The sequence below is a fragment of the Pelobates fuscus genome, chromosome 3 (genome assembly GCF_036172605.1).
Source record: "Pelobates fuscus isolate aPelFus1 chromosome 3, aPelFus1.pri, whole genome shotgun sequence".
In the NCBI taxonomy this organism is placed as follows: Eukaryota; Metazoa; Chordata; class Amphibia; order Anura; family Pelobatidae; genus Pelobates; species Pelobates fuscus.
Window position 1 is genome coordinate 347,225,539 of NC_086319.1, and position 19,278 is coordinate 347,244,816.

General features: G+C 36.1%; 1 protein-coding gene across 1 annotated transcript in view; it reads right to left on the reverse strand.

Annotated features, from left to right (window-relative positions):
* The window catches only part of TRPM1 (transient receptor potential cation channel subfamily M member 1), a 144,086-nt gene that overhangs the window by 71,474 nt on the left and 53,334 nt on the right, over window positions 1-19,278 (reverse strand). Inside the window, exons 2-8 of the mRNA XM_063449141.1 lie at window positions 15,587-15,666; window positions 14,183-14,378; window positions 11,968-12,181; window positions 10,770-10,894; window positions 9,566-9,737; window positions 5,521-5,695; window positions 4,449-4,572 (exon numbers count right to left, since the gene is read on the reverse strand). Of these exons, the coding sequence (XP_063305211.1) occupies window positions 4,449-4,572; window positions 5,521-5,695; window positions 9,566-9,737; window positions 10,770-10,894; window positions 11,968-12,181; window positions 14,183-14,378; window positions 15,587-15,666 (1,086 nt within the window). The remainder of the gene's footprint in view (window positions 1-4,448; window positions 4,573-5,520; window positions 5,696-9,565; window positions 9,738-10,769; window positions 10,895-11,967; window positions 12,182-14,182; window positions 14,379-15,586; window positions 15,667-19,278) is intronic.

The following is a 19,278-nucleotide window of genomic DNA, read 5'->3' on the forward strand; positions in this document are numbered from 1 at the left end:
CCCCCAAAACACACAATTACACACTCCCATACACATATAGCTTCACTCTCCCATACACAGTCCCAAACACACACAACTATAAACACAGACACACATCATATACACTCCCCCCCCAGGCCAGGCTCTTGATGGAGGCTGCTTCCCTGCTTCGTGTGCACCAGCCATCTTCATCGCTGAAGTTCTGCTGCACCAACATAATGCCAGAACTTTACCAACATACCAACATAAGTGATGTTGGTAAAGTTCTGGCATTATGTTGGTGCAGCCAACAAGTCCCGCATTTTTGGGTACAGTCCCAGCAGAAAACGTCCCTGTGATCTGTCCCACATTTTTAAATTTGCCAACAGATTTAAAAATGCAGGAGAGGAGTGGGCACTAGACTGTGCAAAGAACACTTCAGCAGCACTGTGTGTTGAGGCAACAGGCTGTTAGCCTGGCCACCCTCTTTAGGGCTGGCCCTGCCCCTTTGATGGGCGGACTTGCCCCTTTGATGTGCAGATGTCTCCTTGCACAGCTCCATGAGCAGCCTGCTGTTTTATTCTCTGCACATGTTCGCCCCGGAAGGTGGACAGCGAGCATTGGCCGGTGTTAGCAAAAGCAAAACACTGGCAGACACTGCTGCTCAGCTAGCCAGCCTCATCAACCACAGAAAATAAGGTCATCATTGCAGCCATTATGTGGACCAGGCCTTTAGCATCTGGAACTTAGAAGGAATGTTCGACTCAAACATATCTCTCTATTCCTGGAATTGATGATCCTATGCTGCATTAAAGTATTTAGAGGGCCAGAAATGACCCCTAGGATATTACTTTGAGACCCCTGCTATATACGGTTAAAAAGGCTGCAAAGGGTGCATTTGTGGTTAGGTGACAATAGTCCCAGGGGTCAGGGAATGCTTTAAATTCCATCATGCAGACTAGTCTGGAGGTGTAGATGAGTGGGTCAGCATGAGGAAATATGTTATGTCATATACCCGCATGACTTAGTGACTACTAGAGGTGATATTGATCGGGGGACTGAGAAAACAAGCACTAAATGAATGCATCTTCACACTATACCCCAGGTACTATCTCCCAAACAACTTGATTACTTAGTCTCCAATGTCACATACCACAATTTTATGCTCACACCAACCACTCCTATAATATGCATTTCAATTAGTTTATAAGAAAAAAATCATACTCCAACTAATCATTGCAGAAACAGCTCCTGTTCTACACACCACAAGGATCCCTGTTATTTGAAAACATAAGCTGTGATTTGGGAACATAAAGAATTTAGGCATGAACTCAGAAGGATGGAGAAATAGTCACTGCCAGAACTGGCTTCTGTTCCTCTACATTATTTTGTCTTAACCCCTTTGTCCCTCTTACCCCCACTCAGGATGACAGTCAATCAGTTGTGCCCATCTTTTGTCTGTGGACCATCTATTGTTTTCCCTACCAGTCTTCTCATTCCAGCATTTTTGAGTTTTCCATGTCTATGCTCTTTATAATATGCGTCTCTGTGGCTGGGCTTTTCCCGTGTTTAGTGTACTTTATCCTTGATTCAAAATTGTTGGATATGTTTTCCAAACTGATTTAAAATGTGTGGATAAACTTTTAAAATTATTTAATAGTATGAAAAATATTTAATATTTTGATATGTGTCGATATATTGATATCATTCTTTTATGATATATGTTTTGATATTTTAGTACGTTGAAAAAGTAATTTCAAGTTTAGCCAAAAATATTAAATAATTTGGATTAAATCAAGGGTTTTATAAATTGTAATACTGTGCCCTATGACATAGTCAGGTTTAATTTCTCAATTTCCCTATCTCTTGTTTCTCATTTATCTTATGTATATAATTACTGTTTATACCTTTTATCATTTTACAGATACATAGATGTGCCATCTGGGGTGTGTGAGCTTTCAAAATCAGTGACGTGGCAAAATTAATGGAACACACAAAAAGTGCAGAAAATTTGAGAGCCACCATGAAGTCTTCTGTGCCCTTTTCACACATTTCTCACGCAACTGATAATGATTGTTAACAAAAAAAATAAATGCCCTCAACAACTTTTCCCTTTGTAGCCAAAAAAGAATTCCTACGCCATCTACTATAGCTAAGGGCTTTGGGGAACAGAGTGTGCCAGAAAAATGTGGCATGGTTTACAAATCATAGCCAAATGTTCATCTCACTGGCCAACATATGGAATGATACTCGACTGCCTCTTTTAGCCAAAGAACCCACTATGGTCAGTAATTGTGGCCTACACTTTGTAGCTGTGCTCTTTACTGCTTTGTTTTCCAGAGAACTTACTGTGTCCGGCAAGTGGGACATAAATTAATATTCAAATGTTTATTATTACTCTGATGTATGATGCTATCTTGCTGATCATGGTTTTTTTAAACCCTTTATGGACAAATTATGAAATTAAGTTTCTTTTCATGCAAATAATCTTTTCCATGGATGTACTATGCCAATATGGAATGTCTGGCTTGTTTAACATTAGCACACAAAAGGAATAGATTTTGTTTGAGCAAGGCTTTCTTCGCCTCTTGTCTCTGTCAACATTATGTTTTATGCTAATTATATTGTTAAATATCTTCATGTTAGAGGTGTAAAGCTCTGTGGAAAATATAAATGTTAATATAATAGATGTTAATATAATAAATGTAAGATCCTTGTTTTCCAACAGAGCACCACAGTTAGGAATGACCTCACGGACACAGTCAACTCGTCATTCAATCTAAAATCCTTTAAGAGATCTATGGCAACATACCTCGATACACAATGCACCAGCTATGGTTGACTATATTTATTATCTGTTATGTGTTAAATGTATATATGTATATATATAAATGTTCATTTTTTTTATCCTGAAGAAAGCCCAATGTGGAACTGAAACGTTGATCATCTTTTTAATGTATACTCAATAAAAGTTATTTGATTTTAGTGAAGACCGAGGAGCGCAGCCTTCATTGTGGATACTCTATATACATAAAAATATTTTTGTAATATTATATTGTTCACTATTGTAACAACGCAGTGTTTGTGGACCCAAGAGATACATGAAAACGAGAGAAATCTCAATGTATCCATCCTGGTAAAATATTTTATAAATACATAAATGTTAATGATATTAATACCTGCATATCAACTGCAATCAGTCTTTAAGACTAGATTGTAATAATTTTATAGATTGCAATTGGTCCTGAATGAAATAAATGTGTGTTTATCAACAATTTTACCAATATGTGCAAAAGTAGCTGGATTATTGCACATGGGATTTTTCTTCTGGTAGTGATCAGGAGTAAGAGAACGGAGTGTGGAAAAGTGGGAAAGGAGAGCAATGAGGGGTAAAATTATGAGCACACACAAAAAGGTAGAGCTAGATTTAAGTAAATAGTAAGTTCACTGATCTTTGATTGGTGGTTGTCTATGGATCCATTATTATGTACAGAACTGCTTTAATGTAATTTATACTTCATTAGAAAGTACAGAGTACAAGTCAACATTCTATATTGTCCGGCTGCTGTTCAAATTCTGTCAAATCTTAAACTTACCAGAAAGCTAAATATATGGCGCAAAATTGATTTGTACACGTTATTGCGTAATATATGCCTCGTCACTATTTATATTTCTTGTTTTGTTTAGTTTTGGGCTTACTTTTGTAGTAAATTTAATTGTATTGCTATTAGTGTGGTGTGTATCCGTATATTAATAATAATAATAGTAATGTTTTGATCACATGCTGGTGTTTGCCATAACTTATGGTCAAAAAGATGCTTTGTCTGTAAGAGCATTAAGTCACTAACTTCATCAAATCAGCATCACAAATATTTGATTCAGATTTTTTTCAGTTAAAAAAATTATAACAATTTAAAAACTTGTAAACAAAATCTTTAAAATGTATTTCACTTTTTAGATTTCTGTAAAACACCATTCGACTTTCAAGTATAAAATGATATGAAATAATATGATAACTAGTCACACAGATGATGAAGTCATATAGTCACACAGAGTATTGAAGGATGCAAAATAAATCTTTATTGGTGAAAATTTGGAACACAATTGCATGTTTAAAGTGTGTAATAATCTGGTTCTTCAATAAACGGGTGAAGAGAGAGAAAAGAAATAGGAAAATGTTGGATGCATAAATTTGTTCTAAGAGCACAGTGGTAACCACTAATATTAAAAATTGCCAATAAATGATAAAACATGTTCTTGTATTGTGATTCTAATGTGTACAATAATGAGTATAATACGATGGTCAAACATATACACTTCATAGTATCTGCTATGAAATCCCAGCCTTTGTTTATGTTTGTTATTTTGTATAAAGAGGGTGGATCTATACACCTACACCAGAACTGTGTATTTCTATGGTAGGAGAGAAATAAAACTATTGGACTGTATGTAATGAAGAGGGTGAGGTGAAGACAGAAAATGATTCTCACCAGTTCTTTCTTCTTCATACATTCCATCAAAACAATGAAAAGTTGGTGAGATTGATTCCGGCTATAATTGAATGTTTTCTGGATGGTAACGAGGAGTTGATCACGGAGAGATTCACTGATTATCCTACAAAATGCATCGCAAACAATATAGCATGAGTGAGAAATGGTTGGTCTGTCTGTCTGTCTATAACTTATGGATCATAAACACATAACACAGGCCCAAAATAGTGTAGTCTGGTTTTTCCAATCTCTTTTTCGCTGTCAGTCTCACATGGGAGATTCGGTAAATATGACAAACTCGTTAAAGGGACACTCCAGGCACCCATACCACTTCTGCCCATTTAAGTGGTCTGGGTGCCAAATCCCACCACCATTAACCCTGCAAGTGTAATTATTGTAGTTTTTTATAAACTGCAATAATTACCTTGCAGGGTTAAGTCCTCCTCTAGTGGCTGTCTACCAGAGAGACACTAGAGGGACTTCCATTTTCTTACACACAAAAAGTGTTTTCCTGGCACTGGAGAGTCCCTTTAAGTCTAGTTTGCTGGTTTAGCTTTTTGAAAATGTTTATTTTTTTTTTTTATAAATTTGTACACAGTGTTATATTGGAGAAGTCCATGTAAGTGTTATATTGGTTTGTACAATTATTCTTACCACAGTGTTTAGATTGAATGTGTTCAATCACAGTTTAATGTTACAGAAACCAGAAATTGTAATTTTTTTTTAATGTAGTATCTTTTCTTATGCATTAACAGAATACACTTACTGTCTTCAGATATAGATATTAATACACATGAACATATATATATATATATATATATATATATATATCTGCACAAAATATTGTTAGCAGGTTCGATTTTGGGGATTTTTTTGCAATACCACAGGGGACATTTATCTTGGTAAAACAGGCTGTGTTTTGGGTGCAAAGTGCTAAATGTTGAGATACACTATTGTTTCCATGGCAATGTCTATTAGGGTTTTCACAGCAAGTGAGAAAATGGATGACAAATGACAAGACAGAGAGCAGTCCTCACTTTTCACTCATGTTAAGATTAAGATTTAGTCTCACCCAGCTTCCTCTGAGTACTTGTGAGCAAAAGATAGGATGTCAGAAGCGCGTCCACTTCCATCACAAACCACCACAGGGATGGGAGGTTCTTCACGTAAACATTCTAGAACTATTGAAATCACGTTGGGACCTCCTTCAACGATCAGGGCAACTACTGGCACTCCTTGCCCTAGTCCTGTGGTGGAGACATGGACATTCCAACAATAAGTTTCCTGTGTTTATCTGTGGATTTAAATCCATGCTACAGCTACAATGTGGACACCTCTGTTCTGGAAAGTAGCAGGTTTTTATAAACAGTAAAAAAAAATGTAAATGTCCATAATTAGTTTTTTTTATACCTGACACGGAAGTCAGACATGAATTCCAGATCTTCTAAACCAATTAGGGGACAGCATCAAAACTGCAACCTTCCTGAAACAGTTCCATTGGTGCGGCCGGTGTAGGAGATGACAATTGAGCATCCCTTTGCTGTCCCTGCCTCTCCATTATTCCCAGGCATAGGATGACAAAGGGAATCCCATGTGCCATATCATTGTCCTCCACGTCAAGGAAACCAGATATATATAGTTAATAACAGATCTTACCATGCCTTCCAACATGTCATATGTATAAAGAGGGACACTTTAATTTTAGGGTTTTGAGTGGAGGTGTGGCCAGAGGTGAGACTGCTGTTCTTCGAAATTTTAGGTGATTTATTAATACAACTTTATGCCTCTACAATGTAATTTAGAACAAGAACAATGCATCTAATTTACACAACGTGATTTCTAAATGCATTTATTGTAGTTTAAAGATACATTACAGGGAGTATTATTGCCGTGGCGCTCTGTTATTTACTCAGACACACTAGCAATATAGAGGTTCTAGAAAAAAGGGGCATTTGGATAGAAAAGAGGGAAAGATGAATTTGGGCCCAAAATAGGGACTGCATCTCCTAAGCAGGGACACTTGGGAGGTATATGTCCCACTTTCACTCTTTCCTTCTCTACAAGCACAAACACACACATACATATATTAGAATAAAATGTAAGAGGTTAGACAATTCCTGTAGTTTTGATGTTAACATTTGAGATCATATATGTGTTAAAAGATTTGTCCATCAACTGGAAATATAGTAAGTTCATTTGATTTCATTTTTATTTAAAGGGACACTATAGTTACCAAAACAACTTTAGCTTAATGAAGCAGTTTTGGTGTATAGATCATGTCCCTGCAATCACACTGCTCAATTCTCTGCCATTTAGGAGTTTAATCACTTTGTTTATGAACCCTAGTCACACCTCCCTGCATGTGACTTGCACAGCCTTCCTAAACACTTCCTGTAAAGAGTCATCTAATGTTTACACTTCCTTTTTTGCAAGTTCTGTTTAATTTAGATTGTCTTATCCCCTGCTATGTTAATAGCTTGCCAGACCCTCTTGTATGTGATTAAAGTTCAATTTACAGAGATACAAATGTTTACGGTAAATTCCATCTGATTGAAAGGGGAAACATTTTTTTTCATGCAGGTTGTGTCAGTCAAAGCCAGGGGAGGTGTGGCAAGGGCTGCATAAACAGAAAAAAAGTTATTTAACTCATAAATGGCAGTGAATTGAGCAGTGAAACCTGAGAGGCATGATCTATACACTAAAACTGCGTCATTAAGCTAAAGTTGTTTAGGTGACTACGGTGTCCCTTTAATAATCTAGCCCCAGCCATTTTGTTCTGTCTTTCACAAACGTTCTACTCTTTCACATTACCCCTGATCTTCAATACTTTTTCCATTTGTTGACTCTAATGTGGTTTTCCTAACAACTCTAGATTTTAAGAAATGTATTTATGTATTTATTTTAGATCTCAAGTAACATGTTTTGTCAGTGTCTGCTGTCATCGACATTGCTTTTGTTCATGTAACAGGACATTAACGTTTATTACTCTTTATAACTGATATAAGCAAATCACAAAAATAATCTGAAACAGCTACAAATTTGTAAACTTAAACCCCTAATCTGGTAAATATCTGAACATTTACCAGTTAGGCCCTGATTACAGGGCCATATAAGGGCCAAACCTGCCACATATTTACAGCAATGAATATGCTTATATCAGTATGCACTATGCAGATAAACAATCCTGTGAAAAGAAAACGTTTTATTTAAAAAGATTAAAATGAAACATATAGTTGTATACATGTATATCAGTGTAAATAACTACTTGTATCACTCTCATATTAAAACTCATGGAGATTCCATTGCACTGGGCACGACTTGTTAATGCAGAATCTAACTTGCTTGGTTGCCACTTGTACACCGACACTTTGGATTTCAAAACTAAAACTACTGAAAACCACTAGAAATCATTTTATTACCCAAAAGTGCAATGTTTCCATTGTACTCAAGAGTTTTAATGCAAAAAAGAGAAATAGTGAAACATAGAAACATAGAATGTGACGGCAGATAAGAACCATTCGGACCATCTAGTCTGCCCAGTTTTCTAAATACTTTCATTAGTCCCTGGCCTTATCTTATAGTTAGGATAGCCTTATGCCTATCCCACGCATGCTTAAACTCCCTCACTGTGTTAACCTCTACCACTTCAGCTGGAAGGCTATTTCATGCATCCACTACCCTCTCAGTAAAATAATACTTCCTGATATTATTTTTAAACCTTTGCCTCTCTAAGTTAAGACTATGTCCTCTTGTTGTGGTAGTTTTTCTTCTTTTAAATATAGTCTCCTCCTTTACTGTGTTGATTCCCTTTATGTATTTAAATGTTTCTATCATGAGGACCATTTTACTTTTATGATTATACAACTAAGGTTGCAATTCTGAAAGGAAACTTAGTAAAAAAAAACAAAACAAAAAAAACTGTCTCCTAAAATGTGAATTAAAAAAACTAAAACATACAAAATATCGTAAGAATTTTTAACAAATGTATACATAGTTTAAAGTTCATTTTGTTATCCTAGATATGAATTTCAAATAATGAAGCAACATTTATAAATAAGGTTCTACAAGGGAATGAGTATGTTTTACATGATTCATTTAGTCATTCTTTCTTTTGATATATAGATTTGTTTGACATTTTGATAACACAGTATATACATAGATTGTTATAAGCTTCATTCACACTGTAAACATTTTAACTTGTTATAAAAACACTATGAAGAAAGCTCCACAATTATAACTTTGGACATAGAACATGATATGGCATTCCCAGTACTCGTCACACATAATATATTTACAATATAAAACTACAGACCTCGTTTCTGAAATGTAACAGATTTGAGTCCTGTAGAAAAAAGTTAATCTACAGAAATAAACATAGAGAAACGAGGATACACAGACACGCACCCACACTAAGGTTCTCTAGAGCTTCCAATTTTAAGATTCAGCCTTGCTCAAAAATACATGAAAATTCTCCGAAATGTAGTCCCAATCTGTTCTGGCCTTTTGGCTAAATACATTAACATGACAGTTCATGTGCAATAAGTTCACATTTATTAATATGGTCTGTAGAGGTTTTCTGGTCATTCCAAACTGTCACAGATTGGAGATAAGAGCATATATAGTCCTTGTGCTATTTTTATTCTGGATCAAATAACTTGAGCCCTATCTCACAGTACATATGTAAAGCCTTTTAATCTTTTTTTTTTTTTTTTTTTTACACAGAGACCGATTTCGTAATAGCAAGAATTATGGATTTAAAAGGCACACATTATAGCTACATATTTTCAGTTCATATCATGTTATATTGCTCAATACCCGCTATCAGCATCTAAAATATTTAGAATACAAAAATATATGTTAAAATAATTCATCATAAAAATAACTTGCTATATTTCTTTCTGAGTTACACAGTTACACTTTGTTTAAAGAGCTCCAATGGCTAGATATCAGTTTACGGGCAGGGCTCTCTCTACCTCTTGTATTTATCTGTGTGTATTGTACGTCCTCCACTAATTGTACAGCGCTGCGGAATCTGTTGGCGCTTTATAAATACCAGTAATAAATAAATAAACAAGCATGAAGATCTTCTGTGTTGAATTAAATAAAATTTTACTCACGTGTATTAATTTTCTGCAGAGATATATGTTTTTCCAGTTGGCGCCGTAATTTAACTTCTGCTCCGTATTTACCTAGGGTACCATTGTCCGCAAGGATGAAGTGTGTGTGGGTGTTGTTTAGCACAGAGAGTTTACTCAAGGGGTTAGACATTGTTTGATAAGGTTTTGTTACCTTTTGGACAAAAAAAAATAAAAAATACATGAGTGAGAGAAAAAAATAAATAAACAAGTGATTTATGTCTTAACAATTACGGAATATGGTAGTGACTGACAGATATTTCTGGATTTTAAACAATGCTCTGTAAGTGAGAATATTTTTTTGTAGGAAGTCCCTTTCCAGTAAACTGGAAATGACTTTGAAGAGTGAGATAAAGAGTGAATGTGCCGTGACATTGCTCCCAAGCTGCCTTAAATTTTCACAACTCAGATGGAAAGAAAATGTTATATAAACAAACAAAATAACATGTTATAATTACCAGCTTGGACTTAAAGGGTTACTCCAACTACCATAACTACTTGTGCTTTTAGAAGTCATCAAGGTGGCATGAATCTGTATATGCAGCGTTTATGTTTGAAAAGCTGCACACACAGAGATATTTGCAGTTTTTCGCCGTGACTTAGTCAGCCCAGAGCTAACATTTATTTTGTGCAAATGATCAGTCTGTTGTTAGTACGCACTGTGTGCTGGCGACAGATGTAGTGAGCTTCTACCCTTGCAGCCAGCAGTATAAGTACGTCTGCAAGAGGAAGCTTTGATTTCCCCTCCCTGCTATAATCACTTTTAGTCTTCCGTGCCTCCCTCCATTTCTCTTTTTTATTACCCCTAACTCCCTCTCTCCCCTTCCTGGCTTAGAGAGCGTGCATTCACTTTGAGCCAGGGAAAATGGTCCAATTAAATGCTTTTTGTTGAGAAGGCAGCAGTGATGTTGGACGGGGCATGAAAAGCAGCGAGGGGAGCTTCTCCCTGCACTGGATTTGAAGTAAGTTATTGCTTTATTCTGCAGGTGTTTAAATTGGGGATCTAATAGTAATGTCCCATAGGGCAAAAATACATTCAGCTAAAACGTGTTGGAATAACCATTTACATTGTAATGCCTGCACATTCTGAGATATTGGTACAGAAATAGTTTGAGGGTGAGTAATACAGAGAGCACATGACTCTGCAGTGTTTCAGTTTGATTGTGGTACATGACACGTGTCTTACATCTCTCCCAATAAGGTCTTCTTTATTTTCTACAATACCCCATGGCGCAATTCCTATGGCACATATACGTCCTCTGGACTTGGAAGAATGATCTTTCAAGGCATCTCCCACATGGCGAATAACACCTGCAAAACCAAACGTTCCGACAATCATGGTTTACTACAATAAATGTTATGTTAGTCTTGATTTTACATCAGTGTGTAGTATTGCTAAACTAAAAGATCCAATCCAAAGCAAACATTACAGACCTGAACAGCAGTCTTAGGGTTCAAGACTCCCTAAAGCTCCCTGACATTATGACTGTAAGAGCATTATGGGAGATGTAGTTCACAACATCTGAAGTGCCAAAGGTTGCCTACCCCTTGTTCTATAGTATGCTGTCTTGAGGTCAATACTCCAGGGAAATATAGCTCAGTGGACAGGTCTCCAACTGCAGAATTACAGAGTCAGAGGTTCCGTTCCTATCTGAGTAAAAATCAAGCCTTTAATTCTTCCAAGGTTTATTATAAGGTAACATTAATGTAATAAGTTATAAACTTTGGAACACGTTAAACATACCTTTCCTATTTATATATGCCACTATTACTAAACTGATTTTTTATTATTCTAAATGATTTTATATCTTTGCATACGCTTTTAAAATAAAATTTGTGAACGTATTAAATTAACAGAAAATATATCATATATAAAACATATCAAAATATAAATATATTACATTTGAAAAATACTTTTCATAATATTAAATTATTTTCAACCCTTTCCGGTGGAGGTGGGGGGAAGGGAGTGACACCTAACCATATGTTACATAGTTACATAGCTGAAAAAAGACTTGCGTTCATCAAGTTCAGCCTTCCTTACTTGTGTTTTTGCTGTTGATCCAAAAGAAGGCAAAAAAAAAAAACAGTTTGAAGCGCTTCCAGTTTTGCAACAAACTAGGAAAAAAATCCTTCTTGACCCCAAAATGGCAGTCAGATATCTCCTTGGATCAAGCAGCTATTACCCCACTAATTAGAAATTACATCCCTATTATGTTTTGGGAAATATTTATCCATTTGCTGTTTTAACGTCTGTATGGGCTCTGATAAATGTTAGTACAACTTAAATAATTTTAGATGATATCAAAAAAGTACACAAATAATTAGTGTATGATTTTTAATAAGGCTGTATGTTTATTTTGCTTACTATTCAAAGTTCTCACCTGTACTGACACCACCGGTGAATATCCAGGCTCCGGTAGTCATGGCAGCCTTAATTAACCCTTTTCCAAATACTTGCTTCAGTTTAGGCTGCATTTCAAAATTCTGGAGTCCTCCGTGTACAGATATCAATAGTTTAGGTAGTTCTAACTGCCACTCCTTAACCATGAGGTGAAGCAAGGAGTCAGGCTTTGTGTCGTAAGATACACGGATATACTGAAAAACAGAAATGACCCTTAATTATTATTTCTATAGTACTGGGTACCTCTTTGACATCAGATGTATATACTGCTTTGACGTTGGTCTCTCATTAGCCTTACTAATGCAAATACTGAACATTTAAACTTTAAACAGGCCATTATACAAAACTTACTTCAACACAATGTATTTAAGGGGTAGGTGGTCAGGAACTTGTGGAACCCTGCAAGTTAGACTGGTATGGTCTCTATTAAGCAGAATATTTGGGGATTCTGTAACACTTGCAACATGAGGAACAGAGGATATGGCACTGCAGACTACAAATCATAGGGCTAGAGGACTTGGGTACTCAGTAACTAAAGTTAATAATATAAAAGTAATACAGCATTATCCTTCATCTGACAGACCAGCGGCAGAGAAAACGGTAGGGTTTATTTATTATATTCCAACCAGAAAGACAGGGGATTTGTTAAGCTCCCCCTGATTAATAGGAGACTATTGACACTTCAATTTTCTTGCTATACACAGGGGACATTTTCTTGTCCCTCTCTGGTTTTAGGAGAGCCCTTGGGTTTCCATTCACCTAGGTTTTTATGTGTATCATACAACCTTCCACATGACCAGCCTGGTCCTAAACAGAGATCGATAGGGAATCGGGATGTGTATTCATGCTCACTCCCCACATACACTGGGACTTCCATTTGTTATAAATTTCAATAACAAGAAGCCAAACTAGGAGAGGAAGTGGTGTTTCTGTAAGGATCACGACTCAACATTCCTTGAAAATAAATTATTTCTGACCTCAGGTATGATCTGCATATTGCTTTATATAATATTTCTTTCACAAACATTAGTAGATTAAAGTTAAAGAAACAGCCTTTTGGAATACTAAAAGTAAAATTTCCATATAATCCTCATGAAGTTTTTCCATCCCCTAATGTCTATATGGTGTGTTGCCAATCCATTCCGCAAGGTACGCCAGTGGTCCAGATTTTGTCAGTATGCTCACCAGAAGAAAATGTGGAAATATCTAAATCCCAGGCTTTTGGAGAACCATAAGGACCGTGTTTGGAGCAATATATTACTGAAACCATTATCAAACCTCTAAAACAGGGCGACAAGCACTAATTGAACATCTTTAAATTCTTTCTTGCTGGCCATTAGTTTTCTCTAATTGCAAAATAGCTTTAATGTGTTTTCTTTTGCATAGCTGCAAGGATTCCCTAAATTATAACCAGGAAAGTTATACAACTATCATACGCTGAACAGGTGTCCTCTCATACCAGGTGGCTAAACAGTTTCTGAAAGGAGATATTGCTTATCACTGGAACATATCAGGCAATTACTTTTTACATCAATTTATATTATTAAAATAGCAGATTCTTTTTTTTTAAGGATTATTGATAAGGAATGAACACTGTCCATATAGGCCACTGTGTTTGGTGCATTAAATAAAATCATATAACCCCTTAGAACACGTAGTTTCCTTTAGCCTTGTGAATACCAGATTAGTAAAAATGCAGTTACCTAGCCTGTCTGAGAGTAATAATCTCCAGTTTGTAAATGGTAGGTATTCATCAGTTATCCTCATTATTTAAAATAAAATATTACATGTACAATAGCCTCTGCTGGCATTATTTTGTAATGCCTACATATATGTTAATACTTATTGTTTAGTGCATCTTCTCGCTATCCATTGCTTTATTGGGTAATCAATGTTTAAGTCCTGTTTGTTCGGACACATATCTTTTCCAAAAAAAAAAAATGGACAGGCATCAAGAACTAGTGTAGTTTCACAAATCCTGATCATTTGCCAATCTTAATCTCAAAAATCCACTTTGGGGTAGTTTCAGCCATATACATCTAGAGTATGGTCTTAGATAAATAGTGTTTTTGGCTAAGTAGGGCTAAACATGGCTCTATGGAGTTAGGCCAGAAGATGCACTAAAATGTTAACACATGCATAAACTGACATTTGTGTACTGGTAGAACAGTGATTCACATATGCGATTAGCTGACCATGGCCTTGTTTGAGTGTCCTCCACCTTGGAACTCCAGAATTCCAAACGCATCTGTAGGGCTTAGCTGGGTGTGTTTAGCAATTGACCATTTTTCAGGCACAGTTTCCAACTGCTTGCTTGCTTCTCCATTCTTATTAGCCGTAGCATTTTGGGGAAGTGGGATATGCTGTGTAATAAGTTGGCCGCAGTAACACCTAGAAGTAAAAAGACTGTCTCTGTTAAACTGGTTCCAGAAACTGTTACGGACATTAGGATATACAAGTTACACAATATTCATCCGCATCGTGTATTTTTTTTTTCCTGCTTCTCCAATAATGTACTAAGAAAATACAAGATTAGAATTTGTTATGAAATAGCCAATACAAACTTTTTTTTTGTAAAACCAAAATCTATTCAAGCCACATATTTAAATAGCTGATCCCTCTTTAATTGATTAACCTCAATACCCTACAGCTGATAAGGTAATCTCTGCAAAAAACATGACTGATAACTGACATTTGAAGTCTATATTTTGGAGAAATTGGAGAAATTAAAATGAATCTATAGATTCATTTATTGTGTTGGTTGGGTGGCCAACAAATCCTCAGTCCATAAACTGAAAAAAGTAGAATTTATTCCATCTACCTTAAGATTGGCCCATTCCCAGGTCAGTTTTATTTCTGAATAAATTCTGCTTTTGTCACTTATTGGGCTAAGGATTTATCGTCTTTTGCTATCTACAATTGGATTGTATTATATTCTTGGGGGATAATGGGGTGACAAAAGACAGAAGAGGTAGATATTCTAGCTAAGTCAATCTGGGGATACAACTATTGTGGTAAACTAATGAAGGGGTAAATGTGGGGGTAAAGACTGTGAGTCACTAAGGTAAAAAGAAGGGAGTGAGTGAGAAGAATAGACTGGACGTGTGGAGCGTGGAAAGAAGAAAGAGATGAATGAAGTCTAGAATGTGACGAGCTAAGAGGGAAAAATGGGGAAAGGAGAAAATGGCCTGGGTGGATATCAAATGCTCAAAGAGTGAACATGAGGAAAACAGATAGAGAAAAAGAAAACATACACAAGCCAAGGTAAAATTAAGCAACCTGATTGGGGAGAGATTTGGTTGTAGCAATACGGGATATACTCCATTTTCAAATCTAGTGTTCTATGAAAGTCTTATAACCTTTCCAGGAAGGTAGTTCTACAGAACTGCTACTTCATCAAAAAAGAACCCGAATGTTAATCTATATTCAGAGAAAGATATCTTGTTCCAACTTTTTTTTATAGGAAAATACTACAAACTTGTGACATTGGATCACTTGCTGTATTTAATTATATGCGTCCAAAATGTTACAGAATGATGTAAAATACCAATGTGGAATATCAGAAATAAATACTAAAGGCTTGCTAAATGATCACATACCTGTTGCTGTCTTTGCTGTTGGCAACTATGTAGATGCATTCTCTTTTGGAAAATGTTTTTTCTATCCAAGCCTTTTGACCCTAGAAATAAAGGAAAGATTTGCTATTAATAAATTAGGTCTATGACAGTATAATTCATGTTGCTCATGTTGTTAAATAAAACTGTATGAAGACTTCTAAATCCACAAAAGCATTACATAAAAAAACAAACAAAAAAACCCCCTTCAAACTGCATGAGTATTCGCACAATGTAAAGAGAAAAATATACCGTACTTTCACTTTCTTTTCATATTGTGCTATGATATTATATCAGATTTTCCCAGTAACATTTAAGATATGTTACAGTTTATTTGTGATATAACGTTTAATTTAAAGCACAATCTTATTGTAACTAAACTTGGGAACGACAGAAAATCTTGGCTGAATATACATTTTTGAAAAGTCTAATTTACAATAGTCAGTTCAGATGAAACTTGCCCATTTTTTTTTTTTAAATCGGAATTTCATTTAGACGAATCATGTAAAGTGGGGGCATGACAGAAGAATCTCCTTTCTACCAAGTGGGGTCATATTGACCCCCATAGGCCTAATTAATTTAGTCCCTCCATCAACAGCAGAATTGGGTGAGGTGGGGCATTGGGGGTCCAGGAAATTGTGGATAGCAAAGTTTCTTCTACTTTTTAAATAATCAAATTACAAGGAGTGAGTCAGCAGCTTGTAGTTTGTAATTAAACAAACAATTGAACAACTGAATTGAATAAGCAACATTTATACCAACAAGCAATTTGGTTGTTGTTTCTTCTATAGCATTCTGTATAAAATGGACAAACCGCTAGAATTTTTAATTAACCACAATGGAGTGAAAATATAAATATATGTATATATTTTGCAGTACACTAATAGATGCATGTTCCTGCCTTTTGGTTAACAGTTTAAGTTAGTCACCAATAGAGGAAAAAGGAGGACCTGTAAAAAAAAAACCTCAATATATACAAATTACATATTTATTAAATATATATATATATATATTTTTTTTCTTAATGTATCTGTGAATAAAATAATGTAATGTATCTTGAATAAAATAAACCTTTATGGGTTGTCTCCTAACAATCAATCAATCATCTTTTTTTCTAAATGGCTCATCTATTGCTTTTTTTTTTTTGTGTGTGTTTTTTTTTTTATTTATTTTTTATGATTAATCCATATAATGTTTCAGAGCACAGAATTTGGACAAATCGCTGATTGCCCAAAATTTGGACAATTTGAGATTTGTTTAAAAACTAAATGCACATGTCAATTACATTTTGTGATTTATTACAAAAAAAGTCCAGACTCTTGTGATGTCTGTGAGGGATAAAACTATGCTCACACAATTTTGGAAGCTCCAAACGAGATTGATAAGAGCTATAACCCCAATTTTGTGCTAGATAATTTGCCAAAACCTGTACAGATTTAAATAGAAATAGGCCAATTTTAGAGTGAAACTTTACAATCTTATATACATGGATAGTGTTTTAGTTGCTATTAACGTCACCCTTACTATCATTGTTGGGATAGTTTTAATACAATATATTTTAATATATATTATACTTGTTTCCATCTGCACCTTCCATTGCAACACCAATACATTGCCATGCTCTTCCAAACTAAGAAGGGATTCTAGCATTCCACAATGGAACCCTTGAAAGCTCAGGTGATACTTATTTCTATCCAGGACTTCATCAATCAGACATTACTCCAGGCAAAAAAATATCAGCTTTGGACATAAGTACTTTGTATTCTGGAGTTTATGATCCCTCTATAGTTACTTGACTTCACTTGAAAGTCATTAACCCTTGACATTTTCCTGTATGTTTGTGCTCATCAACAAAAAGACCTTCAATTAAGTACTGAATGTTCACCTACTTTCATTCACCTACTCCTTGTAATTAAATATGGTCACCTGAATTAACCTCAAGACATTTTAAGGGACATTCCAAACTGGACAGGGACCATTATGGCTTTATGCATAATATTTACAAGGCATTTAAAAAAAATAAATATAACAAATATACTCACAATTGAGGTTATTGCATTTGCTGCAAATAGTTAGACTTTACATAATCTACAGCGGGGAACTGATCCCACCAATAAAGATGATTACAAATAATAATATTTATGATGGTGACAATGGCGTAGATTTCTGGATGTTGTAGCTCATTTGCCAGTTTTTTTAAAACTACAACAGTACAGTAGTACTGATCGAGGCAATTAATAATACACTCATATAACTAAATTCAAAAAGCAGCTGATGAACGAATTAAATCTGTTTGGATTGTTTATGAAAAAGTTGAATTTAACCCCTTAAAGGGACACTCCAGGCACCCAGACCACTTCTGCCCATTGGGTTCCAACTCCCACTACTCCTAACCCTGCAAATGTAATTATTGCAGTTTTTTATAAACTGCAATAATTACCTTGCAGGGTTAACTCCTCCTCTAGTGGCTGTCTACTAGACAGCCACTAGAGGTCACTTCCTGGATTATAGCAAGGATTTGCTAGAGCGTCGCTGGACGTCCTCAAGCTGCGTGAGGACCTCCAGCGTCGCTCATTTCCCCATAGGAAAGCATTGAAATTTGTTTTCAATGCTTTCCTATGGGGAGACCTAATGCGCATGCGCGGCATTGCCGTGCATGCGCATTAGGTCTCCTCGGCCGGTGGGCGGGATCAGAAGGAGGAGCGGCGCGGAGGAGGAGACAGCGACGAGGGACATCGTCGCTGCCTCAGGTGAGTGACTTAAGGGGTTTTCACCCCTTCAGTAACTGGGGACTGGGGGGTGGGAGGGAGAGGGTACCTCCAGTGCCAGGAAAACGGATTGTTTTCCTGGCACTGGAGTTTCCCTTTAAGGACACATGATGGAAATATTCTGTCATGATTCCCTTTTATTCCAGAAGTTGTGTCCTTAAGGGGTTAATAATGTAACCCTGCAAGCACCATAACAACTACAGTCCTGAGGCTTCCAAATAAGAAGTTTTTTAAGGCGTTTGTAGAGATAACAGGACTCTCCTATAGCAGAAGAAAAGCAGGACCCAGGTAGCTAAAGAGTTTTGAGTACTTATCGTGGGGTAATTTATTTAAATTACATTCTGACATTGTATCATATCCAAACGCAACAAGTAGAAAGTAACCAAATATATTTATTGATACAGCATGTCAGCATAGATTGGCCTTGTTATTTCGCTCTAATAAGTGCAGGGCCAATCTGGGTACAGAAACAAAACAAATAAGGCAAACATTGTTAGAGTATAAAATATGACTCTACTAAAACTACAGAGCATAACATCTATAATGAATGTGGCGGCGAGGCTCATTTTCCTGTCCGCCTGCACCTTCCACACCTACCCTTACTGTCAGTCTGTACATTGGCTTCCAGTTAGATATAGGGCTCAATTTAAGATTGTGGTGCTTGCTTACAAATCCCTACATAATGCTGCTCCAACCTACCTATCCTCCCTAATACACAAGTATGTCCCGTCGAGACCCCTGCGCTCAGCCCAAGACCTACGCCTATCCCCTGCCCGGATCCCCACCTCTGATGCCCGCCTTCAATACTTTTCTAGGGCTGCACCTTTTCTGTGGAACTCCCTTCCCTTCTCTGTTAGACTTTCACCCAGTCTCCACTCCTTCAAAAAATCTTGGAAAACACACTTAATC